This window comes from Tripterygium wilfordii, chromosome 14, assembly GCF_013401445.1.
Source record: "Tripterygium wilfordii isolate XIE 37 chromosome 14, ASM1340144v1, whole genome shotgun sequence".
In the NCBI taxonomy this organism is placed as follows: Eukaryota; Viridiplantae; Streptophyta; class Magnoliopsida; order Celastrales; family Celastraceae; genus Tripterygium; species Tripterygium wilfordii.
This window is the reverse complement of record NC_052245.1, coordinates 8,831,967-8,854,920: the sequence shown is the minus strand read 5'-3', so window position 1 is coordinate 8,854,920 and position 22,954 is coordinate 8,831,967. Positions and strand designations below refer to the sequence as shown.

At 36.6% G+C, this 22,954-nt stretch overlaps 3 protein-coding genes across 6 annotated transcripts; all 3 read left to right on the top strand.

The window, feature by feature from the left end:
- The first annotated feature begins 601 nt into the window (after window positions 1-601).
- On the top strand, window positions 602-8,024 carry LOC120015283 (ubiquitin carboxyl-terminal hydrolase 2-like). 4 transcript variants are annotated; one of them, XM_038867635.1, is made up of 3 exons: window positions 602-803; window positions 1,279-3,989; window positions 7,372-8,024. In XM_038867635.1, exons 2-3 carry the CDS (start codon window positions 1,288-1,290, stop codon window positions 7,607-7,609), a joined length of 2,940 nt encoding a protein of 979 aa, XP_038723563.1. In that variant the 5' UTR covers window positions 602-803; window positions 1,279-1,287; the 3' UTR covers window positions 7,610-8,024. The 4 variants fall into 4 exon arrangements, with proteins under 4 accessions (XP_038723563.1, XP_038723565.1, XP_038723564.1 ...); XM_038867637.1 differs by having other exon boundaries at window positions 1,246-3,989; XM_038867636.1 differs by having other exon boundaries at window positions 1,235-3,989.
- A 788-nt stretch (window positions 8,025-8,812) lies between these two features.
- Window positions 8,813-11,214, top strand: LOC120014187. Its single transcript, XM_038866107.1, has 4 exons — window positions 8,813-9,133; window positions 9,314-9,919; window positions 10,601-10,756; window positions 10,864-11,214. Exons 1-4 carry the CDS (start codon window positions 8,813-8,815, stop codon window positions 11,212-11,214), a joined length of 1,434 nt encoding a protein of 477 aa, XP_038722035.1.
- A 5,033-nt stretch (window positions 11,215-16,247) lies between these two features.
- On the top strand, window positions 16,248-18,303 carry LOC120014186 (PLASMODESMATA CALLOSE-BINDING PROTEIN 3-like). Its single transcript, XM_038866105.1, has 3 exons — window positions 16,248-16,636; window positions 16,699-16,769; window positions 18,063-18,303. Exons 1-3 carry the CDS (start codon window positions 16,283-16,285, stop codon window positions 18,301-18,303), a joined length of 666 nt encoding a protein of 221 aa, XP_038722033.1. The 5' UTR covers window positions 16,248-16,282.
- The last annotated feature ends 4,651 nt before the right edge of the window (window positions 18,304-22,954 follow it).

The window sequence follows — 22,954 nt, the reverse complement described above, 5'->3', positions numbered from 1 at the left end:
AGTTTTCGGGCTTCATGGTCAAAAATATAGGCACCTGGCTCATGGCAATCATTTAGTTGTTCTTTTTGCACGAAAGATCGTGTAAAGATGTGAACTTCTGAGTTGTGCAGGACGAACGTGGCTTGAGCTTCGTGGAGTCGTGCTTCAGCTGAAAACAAGTTTGAAAGAAAACTGGGACGTTCAGCTAACAGACTTTTGGTTCTCCAAGGCTCTCTTTGATATAACTCTGCTCTCGATAGTTATCCAACGAATCACATTTGAAAAAAATTTATCCGTTAGGACCAAGACTCCCTGAATTATAGCTTTTTGGACAGTAAATCTTGGATAGTCCTGATTTATGGGAACTAATCTCTAGATTTGAGGTTAGCAATCAATTAGAATCCTGCAAAATGAACACGGGTTAGTAAAACATTCTTCTTGCCTCCGCCACATGTCATCAAGAGATTTGCCACTTTCTATGCATTGTGACACCCACCTTGCCACTTGTCAGCTGAGTTGTAGGATTTAGATTTGGTACAAACAGTTTTCTAAGATTACTTATTAAAAATAAAAAGCAATTAGGAATAACCACCAATGTACCATTTCCCAGTTACCGCTGTTATTCAACTTCACTATCCTTTTCTCACAAAGCAGCAGCAGAACATCAAATGGTGGTGCGCCAAACCCCTTAAATGCGCACGTCACACTCTGTTTGTCTCCCTTGAATCATAATCCGGAAGCATCAATCGCCCCTCACTTTCTCATGTAAGAGAATACTTTTCTAGTTCCTCAAGTAATCTCGGTCCCTTCTCTGCAAATTTCAGGTGAATCTCTTGCTTCTAGTAATTTTTGACTTTTTTTTAATCCCTAGTTTGCGCCATGACATGCCTTTTGGGTTCCCTTCCATCATTGCTACGAAACTCTTTGTGCTATTTGTGGAACCATATAATCCTCCAGGTCGCTTCAAAATCCTGAATCCTTCATGGGTTATTGTTCGTCGACACATTCTATGTATTTATCTGTCCGCACTGGGCTTGGATAATTGATTTATATTGTTTTCATGTTTGAAACTTATTGTTGGCTATGTTCTGGTGTTGGTTATTATATTTTATATCTCCCGATTTACTAATTTAATCAAGTTGATGTAAATTATACCTGTGTGGATTAATTTGTGCGGATTTGATGTTCTTGTTGATAGGTTCTGCTGTTGATTTCTTTGTAATGATTGTGCTGATTCTTTTTCTTTTATCGTGAGGGTTTTGGCAGTTTTTATGTGGGTTATTTTGGATTGGTTTTTAGGAGCTGATAATGGGGAAAAGGGTTAAAAGGAAAGCTCGGACGCCAGCTAAGGAGAAGCGGGTTGTGACACCTTCAAAAGCTGTTTCCCAACAAATCAATCCCAGTGTTCATACTGCTGACAGTGGAGATTCAGTAGTTAAGGATAGGAAACCATGTACCCATCTTTCCAAGGGTTTTGATATAAATAAGTTGGCCAACAAAATTGGTTCTTCAGATCCCGTTAGATGTGAAGATTGTAGGGAGGATGTGGCAGATAGGAGACCTGGTAAGGGTAAACATGGGAAGAAGAAAGGGAGTGCTGCAGTGGATTCAAAATCTGAGTCAAAAGCCATTTGGGTTTGTTTGGAATGTGGGCACTATGCCTGTGGAGGTGTTGGACTGCCAACAATTGCTCAAAGTCATGTTGTTCGACATGCTAGACAAACCGGACACACAATGATAATCCAATGGGATAACCCTCTTCTTTGCTGGTGTTTCTCATGCATGACGCTTATTCCGGTTGAGAAAACCGATGGAGATCGTGAAAATAAAGATATACTGTCTGATTTTTTAAAATTGATTAAGGGGCAGTCTTCAGAACGGTCACCAGCAGATGTTGAGGATGTTTGGTTTGGGGCCGGTGGTGTTAATAACGGACTCAAATCTGCAGGCACCGTGTCAAATATCATTGAAGGAAGTGGTGGCTATGTAGTTAGGGGTTTTGTTAATCTGGGTAACACTTGCTTCTTTAATTCAGTTATGCAGAACCTTCTAGTTATGAATAAGTTGAGGGAGCACTTTTTGAATATTGATACATCTCTTGGACCTCTTACCATTGCTTTAAAGAAGCTCTTCACTGAAACTAAAGAAGCTGGAGTGAAAAATCTGATAAACCCAAAATCCTTTTTTGCTTGTGTCTGTTCCAAGGCTCCACAATTCAGGGGGTATCAGCAGCATGACAGTCACGAATTGCTCCGTTGCTTACTTAATGGGTTGTATAATGAAGAGGTGGGTGCAAGAAAGCGTATCAGTTTTTCACAAGAAGGATTTTTATCAAAACTAGGTCCTACATTTGTTGATACTGTATTTGGGGGCCAAATTTCTAGTACAGTTTGTTGCATCGAATGTGGCCACTCGTCCACAGTGTATGAGCCATTTTTAGATCTTTCGCTTCCAGTTCCAATGAAGAAACCTCCAGCTAAGAAGGCCCAACGGGCATCTCGAACAAAGAAGACAAAGCTGCCGCCGAAGAGGAATGGAAAGATTCGACAAAAAGCTAAAAGAGATGCAGAAGAGGTGGCAACTTCTTCAGTTGATTATACGCTAGGATGTTCTAGTGGTCCAACTCCTATCGATGATGAGAGTGGTTCAGTTCCACAAATTTCTGCATCTGTTCTGGGTTCTGAGAATCAGAAATTTCAGGAGATTGCATCTGAGAAAGTGGCTTTGGCAGATGATTTCACATGGTTGGATTTCCTGGAGCGAGAAACTGTATCAGATGAGCTTGAACTGACTCCACAGAACAATGATATTGCAATGATCCGAGATTCCAAAGAGAATGATGTGCTTGTCAATGATGTCTCACAGAACAATGAAGATTCCTCTCGTGCTGGTGAGCTGAATATACATCCAGGTTCTTCTGGAAACCCTTGGGAAGATGAGATCCCAATGCAGGTTCAAGATTCTGAAGTTCTATTGCTTCCTTACAAGGAAGAAACTTCCACTGCTGGGGAAATTGTGGAAGGAGAAGCTGATGCCTTTTCATCTGTCTTGGGCTGTGCGCAAGAAGAAGTGGACTTTGATGGCATCGGGGACTTATTTGATGAGCCTGAGATTTCAACAGTGTCCACAACACAGCATTTTCTGGGCACTGAGGTTTCAGAGACTGGCTTTGCAGTAGGGAATAGTAGTGAATCTGATCTAGATGAAGTGGATGATACGGATGCTCCAGTGTCTGTTGAAAGTTGTTTGGCTCACTTCATTAAGCCGGAGCTTCTCTCTGATGATAATGCTTGGGATTGTGAGAACTGTACGGAACATCTGCGGCAACAAAGGTTGGAAGCGAAGAGGAAACAGCCCAAAACTGCATCAACAAATACGATGAATGGAGATGAGACGAGAGGCCAAACTGATCCGTTACAATTGGATAAGGACAATTATTGTCCCATTGAAATTAAAACCCCTAATGATGGGGATGGAAATACCCATATTACCGGTGACAGTTGTAGTGAAAGCTTTGTTTCACACAATGGGGAAATTCGTTGCTGGAATCAGAATTTCTTAAATATTGAAAACAGCAATAATGGTCAGTGGAATCCGTTGGTTTCTCAATGTGTAGAAGGGAGAGATGAGATGCAAGAAGAACAAAAGGAACAGTTGCATATTTTAGGTTGCTGTAAGTCCTACAATCAAGAAAGTTCCAGTTCTCCACCAATTATTTCTTGTGGTATTGATGGACTCAGTGATACTGGATATTCTACATTTCAGCAGACTAGTGCTCAATTGTTGGTTGAACACTGTGAAACAAATGGAAGTGCAAACAAGGAGATTAATTCCGAAAGTGTGAAGGTGAAGAGGGATGCAACTAAGAGGGTCCTCATCAATAAGGCCCCTCATGTTGTGACCATTCATCTGAAGAGGTTCAGCCAGGATGCTCGTGGTCGGTTGAGTAAATTGAATGGCCATGTTAGCTTCAGAGAAACAATTGATCTAAGACCATATATGGATCCCAGGTACCCTTTAAACCATCTTTTGGAGCTATCCGTGAATTATCAAATGCGATTGTGACATTGCTCATTTTTACTTTGTCGCGTTCTATTTAAACATTTTTCTTTTTTTTTCCCTTTTTCAACTTAAATTTTCTTAAATCCATTTATCACTTTTATATTTGTAAAAGTGATTTGTCTTTATTATTTACCTTTGCTTGCATCATACTCTTTGTTGGACTGCATATTTAACATTTAGATGCTCTGGTCATATTTCTTCTTGCATATAGTACAAATGCTTTGTAATACCGAAAGTACTGGCAAATGTCTAATAGTAGCTCTGATTATCATAATTTCAGTGTTCAAGTACTAGGAATAACTAATATCGAAAAGTTATGGGCAAAAATTTATCGATACTACTTTTGACATAACTTTGAGTTTGGTCAAGAGTGAAATGAAACAGAAAATGAAGAGCAAGCTTTACATTGTGTAGTGATGCATTTATCTTAATCTTCATTCTACTGCATTGAAGGAACAAAACACAATGCTTTTGAATTTTGAAATAACTTAAATACACCAAAACACTACCTCATTAAACATGGCCGACGTATAAAGTGGCAAAGAGAATAGGTGCAGGTTTGTGTTTACAGCCGTCCACTTGTAAAAAAGGGAAAGAAAAAAAAAAGGCCCAAAAAATGTTATGGAACATTTTGAATCAAACAAGCCTAGAGTTATCTCGCGTGTAAATTTCCAATTAAATATGGAACAAAATAATCGACATTCTAACATCCAAAATTTATCTTTATTACAAACTACAAATAACTTATGTTACTGAACCCACACTACTGTTCATATCCTCTGGTTTTCTTCTTCAAAGTTACTCATTGTTTTTTCATGTAGTGAAATGTAAAATTTTGAGGAGCCTTGCTCATAGCTTCAAGATTGCTAAGGCTATGTAAAGCCTATCACCTTGGATCAATCCTCTGACTATATTTTCAAATGTTAACTTGCGGCTAGCAAACATTGAACTCAAAAGAAGTTTCTTCAATGACCCTGGGAGAATATGGCACCAGTAAACTTATCTGTCTAGCACAATCATTTACACAATAGATATATCAATCAAAAGTGAACTTAGACGATAAATAACTTGAAACTGAAGGCTAATGCTCGTGCGCGTCCTTGTGGTAGCTAATAGAATCTCTTATCTTTGTATGGTTGTATTTGGGTGTTTCTTCAAATCATTACGATGTCAACCTTGTTTGTTAGGTTGATACAAAAGCAGGATTGTTTTTGGTATTTATCGTTGTTGGCTGTTAGGCATTACATTAGGCATATTTGTGATTTAGTGGTTGTAGTAGTCTCTCTATCTCGCTCCCTCCCTCCCTCCCTCCCTCCCTCTCAGTGTTGCCAAGTATTTTTTCTTACACGAGCTGTAATTTTTAATCTATCAGCACCTTACTTAAGTGTCCAAATCTGCAATTGTAAATTGTTCTTTTAATAGTTATTTACATACTCATTAGAGCAGAAACGGTTTTTGAGAATTCTATAAGCTATGGAGCGCTCTTTTGGGATTGTCTGTTGCGATCTTAATCATTGGCACTAGGATACAAAGGCACTGGTGTGATGTCATGGGAAACATGTGTGTGCTGCTAAGATCGTCATCTGCGTCAATTGGTTTTTTAACTATGCTTTCTAGAAGATCCTACAAATGGAAACCAATATTATCAACCCCAAAAGAACAAATGAACTAAATCTTCAAAATACCTTACATGCTCATATTTAATTAGCATATGTCTCATGTTCAATTCTTGGAAACATCCTCTTCACATTTTATGTGGGGTTAAGGTCTACCTATATCCTGCCTATCCCCGACCCCGCCCACTGCAGGAGTTTTGAGCAAGGGAGTTAATTACCTTTACCTTTTTTATGTATAGTAGAGAGAGAGAGCTTACCAGTTTTTTTGTGATTTTATTTTTAGGGTTGGTGACCCTGGCAAACCCCCCTCTTTGAGGTCACCCTCCCCATTGTAAAAGCTTACTCATAATAGAGAGAGAGATAGTACTTTTCTCACGTTACTGTTTACAGCATCTTAACAGCTAGCAAACATCCATCAAGACCTGATCTTTTTTATCATGAATTTATCAAAAACCCTATCTACCTTCTACTTTAATCATGAAACCTGTATAATTAATGGAAAAAAGTAATTGTTGAATGTCAGAAATTTACTTAAATGTTCTAGCTCAATGGTTTGCTTTCATGAATGGCAGACGCAAGTGCCAGTTTCAATGAATTAACATAGTTATTCAATTAATATGCATCTGATGCTGAAGCCTCAAGGCTCAAAACAATTTACATTGTCCTGTATACTTGAGAATGCTGAAGCCTCAAGACTTGAAGAATTTAAATCTCTATTGAACTTTATCTAATACTGCTCACATTATGTGCCTTTACCTGATGTTACCATTTCATGTTTGTTTTTCTTCATAATTGATCAGGTGTGAAAATACTTAGATTAGGTGTTTGCCATTGAGCTTGTGGCTATAGGTATTCAGAATCCCACTGTTACATAACGTAATCTAATTTGTCTCAACTGCTCGGTTTTCTTTTTTTTTATATTCCTTTCCTTTTCAATTTGATCACACATATTTTGCTTCAGAAGGCACCCAGGTGAATTCTTTGTTCTTGACCAGATTGTTTATACTTGGTAATCTGCATCTCATTAGATGCGTTAAAATATAGTAGCCATTCTAGTGACCAACCATATATATTTATTTTCGTTCGACAGTGAACATTTGTAATAGTAAAGCAAATTTTATCAGTAAATAGGGACATGCTGTTGACAAGCTGAACAGGAGGATTGATGACACTGCTAGTTCCATATTGTAACCGTAGGCATTAGGTGGCTAAGCACATTATTGAAAAAAAAAAAATTGATCAAAGGGGCTTCGCATGTTACTAAACCTTTTAATAATGAATGTCAACTGTCCAGTAGTTTTGCGTGAAATTTATGGATTGGATCTCGATGTAACACGAGGGTGCTGCTTAGACTACTTACATGAATCATTTGTCGTCTCACATTTCACATTTATTAGGAAAAATAAGTTTATGGCTTGGATCTCGATGTAACACAAGCGTGCTGCTTAGACTACTCAGATGAATTTTTACATGAGATGCCTATATGGTTTTCTGCTTGCTCATTATGTTTCCTATTAGTCTTATAAATTGGGTTGTACTTGGTCATTCTGAAACGGAATAGATCATGGCCACTTGATGGAGGTCAGAATATTTGAAATAAGTTCTTGAAAATTTGGATTGAAACAAGCAAATTGAGTTATGTAAAACTTTACTAATGCCTGTGTTTTTTGCATGACACAGTGTTTTCTTCTTTTGGAATTTCTATTTGTGGCAGGAATGGATGCAAGGAGAAGCGCATGTACCGTTTAGTTGGTGTAGTGGAGCATCTGGGAACTATGAGAGGTGGTCATTATGTCGCGTATGTCCAAGGAGAGAAAAGCAGAGGAAAGGAGAAAGAGAGTGGAGGTTCAGTATGGTATCATGCGAGTGATGCCTATGTGCGCGAGGTTTCCCTTGAACAAGTTCTTCATTGTGAAGCCTATATCTTGTTTTACGAAGAAATCAGAGACTGAATGCTACTTTTGTGAAAGTTACATCCTAGTTGTTCGTTACGAGGCACACATCTTATACTGTGAAAGAGGTTCCAAGAATGATTTCAATGCGCATGAGGTCTCCGCTCGAAGCAGCTCCTATGTGAGTCATACATCTCACTCATTTCTTAAAAGAATTCTATTTTATTTTTTCTTTTGTATACAAATTTCATGAGACAATGGTGATAAAGTAAAACTGAGTAACCCCAATTGGGGGAGAAAGTGAGAGAGAGGACATTTGAAGGAGTTGAGTGTAAAAATTAATTACCATGATATAGATGATCCCAAATATTTTTGACATGTAAGCAGCTCAAAGGTGCAGATTGTAAAATTAAATACAAGAAGAATCTCGGCCTTTTGGCTTTGGTTATGTGAAATTTAGTTCCATTCATTTTCACTTTTGCTGCTGATTGGGATGTGCTTTGCTTTGTGCTTGATTGACAAGACAATCCATGACTTGCTATTCTTGCCCATGCATGTATGGTAGTGCATGAAATCTCGATAGTCAAAAAATATAAAAACTGCTGTGTTTGACAGGCAGGATTGGATAGGATTACTGATTAGACATTAGGCTTCGTTTGGAGCTCCGTATAGGATAGTATAATTTCGCTATCCAATGTTTAAGTTTTTTTGCCCATGCATGAATGGTAGTGCATGAAATCTCGGTAGTCAAAAAATATAGATACTGTTGTGTTTGACAGGCTCCCGTATAGGAGTAGACAATTATGGACTGGATTGGATAAAAAGGATTATGCTGCTGTCTTCATTTGCTTGCGACAAAGACAGATTTCCAAAGCAGAGCTCTTGATCTTGAGAGAGAAATAGATAATGAAAATGAAAAGAATTATCATTAGCATATATAAATATTATATATGTTTTATAATTGATAATATTATATATGTTTTGGGTATGTTTGAAATTATATCTGAAAAGGCGAATCATCTTTGTTCCTTTTTGTATTTTCCTTTTCTTTTAGTTTTGATTATGATGGATTTGTTTTGGATATGTCTGTATGTGATTGGTTTTGGGTCTGTTTGAAATTTATCTATTTTGATAAGAATCGGTTTCTTAAAATGTTATTTGCTTCATCAAACTTTCATTTGTCATCACTTTTCAAATGAAATCTATCCCAAACATATAATAAATTAAACCAAGTCGGTTTCTGATCCAAGTGCGGTTCAAAGAATGGTGGCTGATTATTTTCAGGCTCTTTTTCAAGAAGATGGTAGTTGCGACGTGTCACTAGCGTTACGTGGGAGCTTCCCTGTCTTAAATGCAACTCAAAATTTGTTTATAAATGGGGAATTCTCGTGTGATGAAATTAAACAAGCTTTGTTCGATATGGCTCCCTTCAAAGCTCCTGGCCCGGATGGCTTTCATGCAAAATTGTATCAGAGGATGTGGCTTGTTGTTGGTGATAGTTTGTGCAAGTTTGTGATGCATTTTTTTGAGACTGGTTGTCTGCCTCCAGATATTAAGGATACATTGTTGGTGCTTATTCCAAAGGTTAGTGCGCCAGAATTTGTTAGCTAGTTTCGGCCAGTTAGTTTGTGTAATGTGGGGTATAAGATGATTACGAAAGCGATGACCAATCGTCTGAAAAATATTCTTCCTCATATTGTTGCTCCTAATCAAAGCAGTTTTGTTCCTGGGAGACAGATAACAGATAATATTATTGTTTATCAGGAAGTTCTCCATTCAATGGGAAAAAAGTCCACTAGTAAGGGGTTTATGGCGGTGAAGATTGATCTTGAAAAGGCCTATGATCGTTTGTCATGGGATTTTATCCAAGATACTTTGATGGAGGTGGGTCTCTCTGAGGCTTGGGTTCGAAACATAATGAGCCGCGTCACCTCTTCCTGGGTGTCGATTGCTTGGCATGGTCAGTTGATGGATTGGTTTCATCAGAGTCAAGGTGTTCGTCAGGGTGATGCTATCTCTCCCTATTTATTTGTGTTGTGTGTTGAGAGGTTGGGCCATCTTATTAACAAGGCGGTTTCAGTGGGAGATTGGAAAGCGATTAAACTTGCGACCTATGGTCCCGCTTTATCTCTTCTGTTCTTTGCGGATGATATGGTTTTATTTGCCAAAGCAATTGTTGATCAGATGAAAATTATTTTAAATTGTCTTGAGTGTATTTGTGCAAGTTCAGGACAACGAGTAAGCTTTCAGAAGTCAACCATGTTTGTTTCTAAGAATGTTGATAGAGGTTTGGCCCTTGAATTATCTCGTATGTTTGGGATTCCTTTAACGGATAATTTGGGTCAAGGTACTCCTTCGATCCATGGCCATGTGAGTACTCGGGATTATCAGTTTGTGGTAGACCGTGTCTCGTCAAGATTGGAGGGGTGGAAGACTAAGAGCATCCACAGCAGCTCCTCTTAACAGATTCTCTAAAATACAGTAAAATGAGTCATATTACAGTTTTACAGAATCACAATTCAACAGCACTCCACAACAGCTCCTCTAAACCATCTTCTATAATTTAAAATATTCATTTCTCCAATCACTTTTAAAATATTTTATGTTTAATTTTTATCGATTACATTATACAATAACAAATATATTTTTGACAATATCATTTTTAAAATAAAATAAAATGTTAAATATATATTTTACAAGATATTTTGATTATCAAGAAAGTTTGGCTATTAATAGAAGATTAAATTTATTGTAAATTAAAATTTTTTTGAGCACAAACTAAATTAAAGAAAATAAAGAAATAAAATTGTATGTAATATATTGTCATCAAGCGGATCATTGTAGAAATAAAATAAAAGAGTAATTCATGTGATAATTGGATAAAGCTGTGGGCCCATTTCATTATTTAATTAATAAAAAACATGTAGAGGATCTACAGTGGTCCGCCAAATCAAGCGGACTACTGTAGATCCGCTTAAGTATTACATCATTTTAGAGGAGCTGCTGGGAGCAGTTTTTTCAACTTTTTTTACAAATGGTCCTCTAAAATAGCAGACAGTATGGATATACAAGAGCCACTGTGGGTGCTCTAAGTACCTTTCGCTAGCAGGTCGTATTACTTTAGCGAAGACAGTTTTGATGGCGATTCCAATGTATGTTATGCAAACTGCTTTATTACCAAAAGAGTTGTGTTTACATATTGAGAAGGTAGTTTGTCGTTTTTTATGGGGAGGTAATGAGGAGAAACGGCAAGTCCATATCGTGAATTGGGAGCAGATTACTAAACCAATTGAGGCTGGGGGTTTGGGAATTAGGAGAATGCAACAAATGAATCAAGCTTTTTTGGCAAAGGTAGGGTGGGTCTTATTCACGAGAAGAAGAGTTTGTGGGCTCAGGTTGTTTCTAGTAAGTACATGAAGCGAGGTGTTTGTGTTTCCAAGTTTGAGGTGAAACAAAGGTCTTCAAACTTGTGGCGTGGGTTAGTTTCTGCGAATCCTATCTTAAATCAAGGAATGAAGAAGCTCGTTCGAAATGGGAAGCAAACTCTATTTTGGTTAGATATTTGGCTTGGAGAATCTCCGTTAATTGACCTGTGTGTACAAGAGATTGGCCTGGTGGACATGTATAGGACTGTGGAGAGTTATTGGCCAGGTAGCGATGGTTGAAGGTGGGAAGAGTTGGACGAGTTGATCCCTCAGTCAATCAAACTCCAATTAGCAGTATTTATTTTAAGGATGGATGATGAGTGCTTGGATAAGAATTTTTGGAGTTTGTCTAGAAGTCGATACTTATTGGTGTCTAGTGCCTATTATGCGGTTGCTGGGTGTAGAACTCAAACATTTAATGGTGCTTGGAGATTAATTTGGAGAGTTGAAGTTCCGCAATGTATACGTGTTTTCCTTTGGCAAGTAAATTTGTAGCAAATTATGTGTAATAAGGAAAGGTTTAGAAGATCTTTTACGAGTAATCCCCACTGCTTGTATTGTCCAGGCTCGATTGAAGATGTTAATCATGTCCTTAGACATTGTCCATTGGCTGCCTGTGTGTGGGAAAAGTTGTTTCCTAGTTGTGAGATTCATATTCAAAAGGAGATGCATACTCAGTCATGGATAGTCCATAATTTGAGTGGGAAGCTTACTTGTCATGACTCAAATAGTTGGGCTGCTCTTTTTGTTATTACAGTGCGTTGGATATGGATGTGGAGAAATGAGAGGATTTTTCGTGGTAACTGTCCTCCGTTGGTAGTTAAACTTGATCGAGTTAAGAGGTATCATGAAGAGGTTTTGAGGTCCTTTAGTTTTCATTCTCAAGTGCATGGTAGCAGGGGGTATAAAGAATTGAAGCTTGTGGGATGGAGTCCTCCACCTACTAATTGGGTTACTTTGAATATAGATGGTTGTTGCAAAGGGCGGACTGGGCAAGCTGGAGGGGGAGGTTTGATTAGAGATTTTAGGGGAAGGTGGCAGCTGGGCTATATGATATATATTGGGATTTGTGGTGTTGCTGCTGCTGAACTTTGGGCAGTGCTCCAAGGTTTGAAAATTGCTTGGGAGGAAGGTTTTCGACATGTTGTCCTTGAGACGGACTCTCTTCTTGTTGCTTCGTGGTTGCAAGGTGCGATAGCTCCTAATCCGGGTGTATTGAATCTGATTGATAAGTGCTATTTCCTCTTGTGAAAGAATTGGGAGGTTCGAGTTTGCCACATATATAGAAAGCGGAATCATTGTGCGGATTTTTTAGCAACTAGGGCTCTTGATTATGATCGAGGAGTTCGTGTTATTCGGGTTCCTCCTAGCGATATGATGGAATTGATCAGGGATGATATCATTGGGGTCTCTTAGCTTAGACGAGTCTTGAGAATAGTTGAGTAGTTTTGTGTTTGTTTTTTGAGGGTCTTCCCCCTTCGAGGCATGAAAAAAAAAATTAAACCAAGTCAGTCTTATTTGTCTAAAAAAAAATAACATATATCATCAACAATACAAAATTCAAAAAAAATTATTATCTTTCACAATGAAAAATTATTTGTTCATGAATATGGTCATAAAAATTCAACAAAAAATATCATAAAAAAAGATGCAGCATTACATTATTCCTATTGTTGTCTACTAACTTCTCATATCTACCACGCCTAATTTTCCTTCTCCATAGTAGAAATAAGATATCCACAATAAACGTATATTATATATTGGAAACATATAACAAATAACAAACATATAACATATCTATATCAACAGGTCAAAATTAGCAGATCTTATAGGTTGAACCACTTTCGTTCGACCACCAATCAAGGCCGCAACCCACTAAATAGAAGCGTCGGAGACCCCACCACCGCAATCAATCACCATAGGAGTGTAACCCAGACTTAGGCGCACCATCCCTATTCATTGGCTAGCCGGAATAGCCACTGTAGGACGAAGATCCCATTTAAGTGTCGAATGGTGAAGATAAGGGTATTTCTGTCAATAAAATAAATGTTTATAACTTTTGATCTTTTATGCAATATTGTTTTAAACTTTGTGGACCTTATGGAATAAAACTTATTTGATTGTCTATTGGAACAAAACTTTTAATTGAGAGATTTATCTCTATTTTTTTATTATAAAATATAATTTATTTCTTTTATAAAACAAAAAATAAACTTTATTAATAGTAAAATTTTACAAAGTCTAACAAAGAAACTAAAACAAAAAGGAAGTTGGGAAGTAGGAGAGATTATTTTTGTGCTAAAATGAGATGAGAGGATAATATTAGAGACGAGTGACATCTCATTTCTGGATTGCGCCAAACATTAAATTGGACTATTTTAATCTAAAATAATTAAATCATCTTATTTATCCGACTTTCTAAACAGAGCCTTTGTTGTGTGGAAACAGTTAAATGCACCGCTAGTTTTGTTAAATACTCCATCATAAATTTTGTGTAACTTTTGGACAATAATACTCTTTTACAAAATGACTAAAAAACCCAATTTTTAGGAAGGACTTGATGTTAAATACAATACTAAATTCTGTCGATCATCAAGTTCATTCGCAGTGGGGAATCTTTATCTACATCTTTGAAACTTAAAACCCACATATTAAAATCTTTATCCTCTTCAATTGATCATTCAACTCCTAAACTCGCATGGTAGGAGGGTTGATCAGGTGCTTTTTCTAGATTGGATTATGGAAATTTCGAGAATGCTCAATCTGTATTGGGGGTGGTTTCTATGGTATCAGCGATAATTATTTTCTATGAAAGTGGAAATTTCCTTGATGCTTATGTCCTAGGCATTCATGTAAGTAAACTTGCAAAGAATGTTTCAGTACTCAATTAGAGCTATTCTTCTTGGGTTCATCAAAAACATGTGATTTCTTGCAAGTTCATTGAAGATGAAAAATGATCTAGGTTGAAAAGACACCTCTTTCTCTCAAGTTATGTTCTAACATCTTCTCTCTTTAATCAAAATAATTAAGGGTATAATAATAAATTTAGTGTAGTGTATTTATAAAAAAAGCATATATTTTAAATTGATGTTGTGGTGTATTTAACGTGGTATTGTATTTAACCGTCCTCTTGTCGTCTACATGAATTCGTAGCCACTAAGTATCATCAATATAAGCTTCTCACCAACGAGAGGTAGATCTGTTGACAATCAACTGGGTTAGGCATATGTATGTCCAATGTTCGATTCTAATGAGAAACGTATTTCTCAATGCTATTTAAAAAAATGGATGTTGCTTCTCAGAAATGCTTAAGTGAGACACACTCCATGTCTCATATCTACAACTTACAATTAGAAGTTAGAGAATACCATGGCGCATATACTCTCTCTACTCGGCATGGCTACATTGACGTTGGGGGGGTCCAACATCATAAACTGACGTTTTTGTAGTTATTTTGATTTCCATAAAACAAATGGAGCAGCAATTTTATAATATTGCCAAAGTAAAACCACTCCACCTCTACTAGAACATCCATCTCCACAAGACCAAAGCTACGAAATGATTACTGTATGTGACTATTGGGCCACAAGGCCCCGAACATCAATTTAATGGGCCCAGAACATCCATTTTAAGTTCATATGGAAATCCAAGACATTATAAAATATTTATTGGAAAATGACATATTAATACCACTTTCAAAACTGTTAGACATCTAGGTTCACTCTAAAAAATTGTATCCCTCATAAGTTCTTTGTTATTTTTTATAATATCCAAATCATTTAAATTTTATATTATTCCTTTTTTGCCCTTTTTCATAGATGATTACATCTAATACGATTTCTCTCTTGTTACTTTCTTTATATGTTACATCTCTCTCTTATCTCATAGCAACTTTCTCGCTCGACTGCATCTCTCTCTCATCACAGCAAACTTTCTCTCTCTACTGCATCTCTCTCTCATCACAATAACTTTTTATCTCCTACTGCATCTCTCTCTCATCACAATAACTTTTTATCTCCTACTGCATCTCTCTTTACTGCATCTCTCTCTACTGCATCTTTCTCTCTCATCTCTTTTTATGGTTGTGGTTTTGGTCCAAATATGACTGGGCATAATGCGTCTCTATGAGGGGAGTCCAATGATGATGGTGATGTTGCGAATTGTCATCGAAATCGATCGGATCTGAAGTTTTTTCCAAATAGTAACATTGGCCGATCAATGTTACTGCTTTGAAATAGTAACACTGGCCGACCAATGTTACTGTTTTGAAATAGTAACATTGACCGACCAATGTTACTGTTTTAAAACAACCATATTCGATGGCCGTTTTGGGCCGTACTTGGCTGGGCATTGTGTGCTTCAAAGAGGGGAGTCCAACTGTGATGATGATATGGTGAATCGTCGCCAAAATAGACCGGATTTGAAGTTTTTTCCAAATAGTAACACTGGTCGACCAATGTTACTATTTTGAAATAGTAACATTGACCACCAATGTTACTGTTTTAAAACGGCCATATCCGGTGGCCGTTTTGGGCTGTACTTGGCTGGGCATTGTGTGCTTCAATGAGGGGGGTCCAACTGTGATGGCGGTATGACGAACCACCGCTGAAATCGATCGAATCTAAAGTTTTTTTCAAATAGTAACACTGGCCGACCAATGTTATTGTTTTAAAATAGTAACATTTATCTAAAATTGAATAAATAATAAGAAGAGTGAAATCTTTGCCAAACAATTTAGAAAACAATTGATGCAGTTTGATTCTTCAATTCGTAGTCCCTCGACTCTAGAGCCCACTTCTTCCCCAAACTACGAGTGAAAGGGAAAATGTAAAGACTATCATTAAAGCAGCCCAGGCGAGCCTTACTATATCCATGTGAATTCTATCCCCTACCTCTATGAATATGAAGAAGTTATTCCTTTATTAGTCACTAATAATAGTAGAATTATTGGCACAGAGTCAAAAAAGGATTTTGCTCAATACCTTGATGAATTGGTGGATAAGACAAGGATAAGAAAATAATTAGCATACTAGTGATACCTTAGAGATAAAATTTTTTGGACTGGACTTAAATGTCCAAAAATTTCATAAATGGTGTCATCCTGGAATTTTCCCTATATTTATTTAGCCTTACATTCTATTTTATTCTATTCCATTCCACTCCAAAAGAAAAAGAAAAAGAGAAAAAGTGAAAAAAAAGATAAGAGCCCCACTCTTCATATTAGCTCTGGACTCTCTCTCTCTCTCATGCTTTTTAGCTGCAAAGCTCACAATCTCACTATAACAACTCACTGAGTGGGGTATCTTCCATGGCAGAGCAGCAGCAGCTAATGCTAGTAGTCTCCTCCTTGTTCATAGCCATCATTGGCAGTACATTAGTCTCATCGGCGGAGGGTAACTGGTGCGTGGCCAGAAGTGATGCTAGCTACCAGGCCCTGCAGACGGCGTTGGACTATGCTTGTTGGTCCGGGGCCGACTGCACTCCGATTCAGCCCAATGGGCTCTGCTATCTTCCCAACACCATCCAGGCCCACGCCTCTTATGCCTTCAACAGCTTCTTCCAGAGAAAGGCCATGGCTGCTGGCTCCTGTGACTTCTCTGGCACTGCCACTGTGGCCAAAACTGACCCCAGTCAGTCCTCTTCCTCTCTCTCTCTCTATTTCATATATTTGGTTTTGTTGATTTTGTTTTTGTTTGTTTATTTTTGGGTTGTTTTGGAGTGTAGGTTATGGATCTTGTGTATACCCATCTTCAGCAAGGTAGGCCTCTGTTCTTCACCACCCTCTCTTCATTTCTGTCCTAGAAATTTAAGAAAAAAAAAAAAGAAGACAAATATGTTTTTATTTTTTATGTTAAAAATAGTTTCTTTCTTCATCTACAAGTAAATGGGCTCTTTTTAATCCTGTTCAACTTTGATAATTTATTGATAATAAGCAGCTAAAACCCAATGATTTAGTCTTAAGAGCACTTACAATGGTATTATTTTGTCTGGGCCAACAAATATGTATGAGGTTTTGTGTTTTGCTGATATGGTTGTATTGGGTTTTGTGTTTTGTTGATGTGGCTGTATTGAGATATGTGTTTTGCTGATGTGGATTGGAAGATTGTGTTTTGGTGTAGTTTTATTGTGGACAATATGAAGGGAATGAGAATTTGTTGGCCTCCATGTTGGGTGGGAAGGAAAAATGTATAGGAATTTGTGTTTTGTTGATGTGGCTATATTGGGATATGTGTTTTGTTGATGTGGTTGTATTGAGAGACGTGTTTGGCTTGACTTTTCATGTAATAGGGGTGAGACCCAATATTGGTTTTTACTGGACCAACTTGTAGGGTGATGGTTAAGTGGGTGCATGACACGTGTCCCTTGGCTTCTTGGTCTCTTATTCTCTTCCCTCCCTGTTTGTTAGTTACGATTTTGTTTGACTGATTTTGATTTTAGTGTTCAAAAATGTTTGTTGTCTCTTTTCAACTCGAGTTTCAAAATGCTCAGTTACTTGTGCTGTCTAGTCATGTGATTGCGATCGAACGGACATGATCGCCTAAAGATTAGTGCCACTTCATAGTTTTAAAAAATGCTCTAGTTCTATGTCCTTGTCATGAGACAGTTTTTGTTCAGTCTGAATGGAAGCCTTATGGTGTAAGATTTATGCTGGGAGCTTTACCATTTTTTTCTAAAGCGAATAAGTGTTACATTCAATAAGCGTTTGTTCGTATTAAAGAAGTTTCATAGTGGTGGTAAGGTCCGTGTAATGTAGATCTACGCAGTCTTACTCTCGCGTGGTGGCCGATTTTTTTTACCTTAAATCTATATGACATGACATGTGAAATAGTCAAATATAATAAACACATTATTATTATTATTATTATTATTTTTATTTTTTTTTGTCTTGTCTGATATTGGAATTCGGATAAGAACTAATAATGCTGGAAAAAGACTTCGAACCCATTCTTGGAACCATTTGTTTGTGTTTTTTTGTCACTTTCTCATTTGGTCGTAAGCATAATTCTTTTTGGAAGCTCGGTGTTCAATTAGCTTGTGTTTTCATAATTCTTTCTAATTGCTTGATTCATGAATACATATAATAACAGTACGGCGGGAGGGATCGCTGCGCCGTCAACATCAACTACGGCTGCAAACAACCCAAATGTCCTAACACCACCAGGAACTACTACTCCAATGTATGGCGGCGGCACTGCCGGAGGTTTCAATCCCGGAATGACCCCTCCATTGCCCCCTGACAATTCTAAAGCTCATACAGCGGCATTCATTGCCAAACCATTCTTGATGCCCATTTCATTTTTAGTTTTCCTACTTCTCTCATTTTACTGAGTAGAGCTGCATTGCATGAGCAAAGGAGAAAGCCTTAACACAGTTTTGTTAGAAGACCACCAAAGCTATCTGGGGACAGCAATTCATCTGTACTAAAGTTGTGTCATCTCTTCTAGAGTCAAAAAGGGAATGGAAGTTTCAATTTGGGTGGAATTTGTTCAGTTGGAAGAGTACTCTGCAAGATCTCTGTTTTAGTCCAACTTTTGTAGATCCAGATGACCCAACAAGACAAGTTAAGAGGCTGGTGGTGACCCAGGAATTTATTCCTTTTAAGCTCCATTGAAGCCCTTTTTTCAATTTCTTTGAATTGATCATCAACTTTATGAATTATACCAGTGAACTAGATTAAAAAAAGGTTAAAGCCCAATATTCTGATTAAATACAAGTGGTCACAGGGAATGAGAAAATCATACTGAATTACCTACAATCATGGAATGAGAGGACTCAAATTCCTTGCTCCAATTCTCTCTCAAAAATCATGTTAAATAATGTGAAAATGACATATTAGATTTTTTTTTTGATAAACAGACATATAATATATTATATTTTTAAAGTTAGAAATTAGTATTTAGAGTTTAGGGTTTAATTTTTAGTATTTAGGATATAGAATTTAGTATTACAAATTTTTTTCCTCCAAAATCTATTATATTTTAACATTATGAAAGACCAAAAATACTCAATCACATATTTTAATTCATGATTTAACATATTTTTAGGAAGAGAATTGTAGTCGAAATTGGAGCCCGAAATTGAAGCTTCTATCCCGCTATCAAGTGACCAAATACCAAACAGAATGGCAGATCCTTGATTGTTTGACTTCGATCTTTGCGCATGTTTTTAGAAGTGAAAATTGGGCCCTAATATTCCTCCTTTTTTTTTTTTTTTGCATTGAGCCCCAACACAATAGCATTAGAATATGCTGAAAAAGATGGTGGTTAATGCAAGAAGACACAATACACCCATCCAAGAATAACCCCACCCAAGAATATGATTCATCTCATGTGGCAACTCATCACTTACTCTAATAAGTCATTATGAGGGGGCTTCGAGCAAGAAGAGACATGGCATCTTCAAAATGTTCCCATCACAATAGCCATATTTCTACGTTATAGTTTCGTACCTAACACATGAGTGTCATTTGAGTTACTCGTACTTCCCAACACTATTGTCTACTTTGTTTTTAAATCCACATCTTCAAGGGGATGAAATAACTTGCTAGGCAACCACTTGCGACCATATAATATAATTGAACATGTTAAACTTCACAAGCTTGTGGTAGTACCAGCTAGAGAAGAATAAATCATTCCCTGTTTCAAATTTCATGAACCTTGAGAAGAATCAAATTACCAATCAGAACAGAGAAACTCCAGTTTACTTGCTAAAATATTAGTAGTAACAAAATTTTTTTTTTTTTATCTCAATAACCATCTCTTCATTGCATCTTGACAGTGTCAAGAACGACGACGCAGATAAACTAGAGCTGCAGAATTCTTCTAAACTAGGGCTATAAAATCAGGGCTTTATTTTGGGTAAATTTTTTTTATTTTTTAAAAGAAAATGACATGTAAAATTTTATTATTATAATAATGAGATGTAATTGCCAGCTTGGATCTCTGATTGCCAGCTAATCAACTTCCGTTGATGAATGGCCGAAAAACTGATTTCGGGACAGAAAACACTTGTTTTTTGAAACGTTAAGGATATTTGGGGCAAATTTTAAACTTCAAGGATAGAAACGAGAAACCCATGCAACTTCGAGGGCATAAAGTATGGTTTTGCCCATTTAATTTGCCTTCAAGATCTACCAAAAAAGGAATTGCGACTGAAATTTGTAAAGGAAGAAAATAAATCTTCTTCGTAATCACCTGGTAACCATATAACCCTACATAACAAAAAAGCATATACGGAGATCAGATATGCTGAAGAAAAGGATGCATCGTTATAAAAGGTAAAGAAAGGGTGTTTTATAACTAATCTAAAACAAAATAACAAAGCATTACAGATGCACAAACCTGGACCCGTTTCAGAAGAACCTTTGCATTAGCATCGCGGCTGAAATGATCAAGAGCAGGCTGCAAGAAACATAAAAAATATGATTAGCTAACAAAATACATAATATTGGAAGGATAACATGTGCCATCAAATTACCCAACTATGTTTCACCAAATAAAAGTCATCCCCATAAATCAAGGACCTCTAATCTAGTCCGCATTTGGTTTGAGAATGTACTTCGACTTTTTGAGGTGAGAAGATACCAAAACTTGAGGTGAACCTGTGATGTATTCAGGTGGTTTCATGGCCAAGAGAAAATCTTGGGTACAGTAAGTTGATTCCAATCAGATATGGCTATGATGCCACTATCTTGGGTTGTAATGTTGATTCTTCCCCATTCAAGAAAGGGAAAAAAAAAACACTCAATGGATCTCCATAACATTTCCGACGTTCAATTGTTTACATTAGCACACAATTAATATTAAAGTAATTTGATATGCTTCATTTCTAACACAACATCCATGAATCTAAATTTTTTTGAATGCAAAGAAGACTATTATAGGTTTGAGATTTTGCACAACAATTGATTACTCCATGATTAGTCATAAAAGGGTATAAGAAATGCTTACTTGCAAAATCCAGTTCAAAGCATCTGACAAAGCAGGTTTCAGGTCAGAAGGATGTAATTCACCCTTTTCATAGTCAGCAACAAGTTTTTCATAGCTGTTGTAGGTCCTGAGTAGATGCAAGATCACATAAACTCATTAGATTATTCATGTTCGTAGCACCAATGTATGGGCATTGTCAGAACTGATGGCACATGAAGAAAAATGATTAGAAATACTTGAAACTACATCAAGTCTTGAGAGTTTAGGTAAGTGAATGAGATCGAAAAATTGCACATAATGGCCGACTCTATCCATGAGAAAAGGAGAAAGATATATAGTAGAGGCACCTAATGTAGTTCTCAGAATTCAACACAACTCACTTGTTGCCACCGTTTTCTACCCCACGCTCCACGCTGAACTCGCGTTAAACCATGGAAAGATGATATATTTGATATACTCCGGACAAGGATTTCCTTCAACAATCTTCGGGGGATAGTTTGTGATAAATGTATAAAAGTCTATATATAAACAGTGTTATAGGTAGATATATACATATATAAGTCTATATATATAGTTGTATATATATGTGTGTGTGGTACGAAAGTCAAAGTAATAGTTATATATATAGATATATATGTATGTGTGTATATATATATGCAAAAGTCCAACGTAATAGTTATACGTATAGATATATATGTATATGTATATAAGTGTCTGACATTAAAAAATGATCTTTGTATTGATATTTCATGTATGCAGCCCAACTTTCCTCTAAAATCTTCAAAATACGGCATTCGTGAAGCTTATCAGTAACTTTTCATTTCTATAAAAGGACCAGACACTAAGACAAAAAGAGAGGAGTCTCTCTGGAGAAAGCAAAGAGCAAGAGAAGAAAAAATATCAGAGAGTGAGCTAGAATCATAGAGAGAGTTCTGGAGTTTCATTTTCTCTTTTACAGCAATTCTATCACATATTCTTTCTAGAATTTTGTGAGATAAATTGCTGGTTGTGTAACCTAGTATGAGGAACTAATCCTCTTACTAGGGTGATGATGGATCCACTCTATTATGTTTAAATAAATTTGGTTTGATTAATTGTTAGTTTATTTATGCTATGTCAAGTGTTAATTAGCTATTCTTTATTGATAATTAAATCCTGATGCTTAGCTATCATCTAGGGTTGATTACCATGATGCAACTTGAGACATATTCCCATGTCCAATTTGAGACCAGCTTCTTGCAGTTGACATCGGAGTTACTTAGACATATATGCCATATGCTAGGATCTCTGTGATCGCTACATAAGTTACCATAGGTCCTAATGCATTTTTTATTGTCCTAGCCAATCCATATGCCCATGGATGGTTGCAGTTGAGAATAGACGTGGTAAGTCAGATGCCTATGACTATTACATAAATTAGGGGACTTGATCTTTGACATGCATGAATGAAATGAGAATTATTGGCTAAATAATTTTAAATACAATAGAGTTGGTGAAATCGGATCCCTAGTGTTTGTCTAGTTGTGTTAATCTTTATTCATTTTGTTTCTACTGATAATTACGAAGAGTTGGAATTGCATATATTTAATATTCAGTACTTGTGGGTACGACACTCGTATTTACCACTTCTATACTACAATTGATTCGTGCACTTGCGAGTATAATTTGGGTTTGAAATCGCTATATTTTTAGTAGGTCTTAAATTTCATAACAAGTTTTTGGTGCCGTTGCGGGGACTGATTTAATATATTGTTATCTAACTTTTGTATATATGTGTGTGTATATATATATATATATATATATATTAATATTAGTATCCTACACCTCCTTAATGGAAGGATTTTCAGTTTTTTTTTTTTTTTTTTTTTTTGTGGATGGCTTAACCGCCCCATCTAACTATATATTATTGGCTGGTTCTACTGCTACCGCCTATATCTGTTTATAATAACTGTCACTAATACTTACTAACATTTAAATTTCTGCCACTAACAGTAATGTTTATTTATTTATTTCTTTTACAGTATTATTTATATTTGTGGTTGGCTTTACAC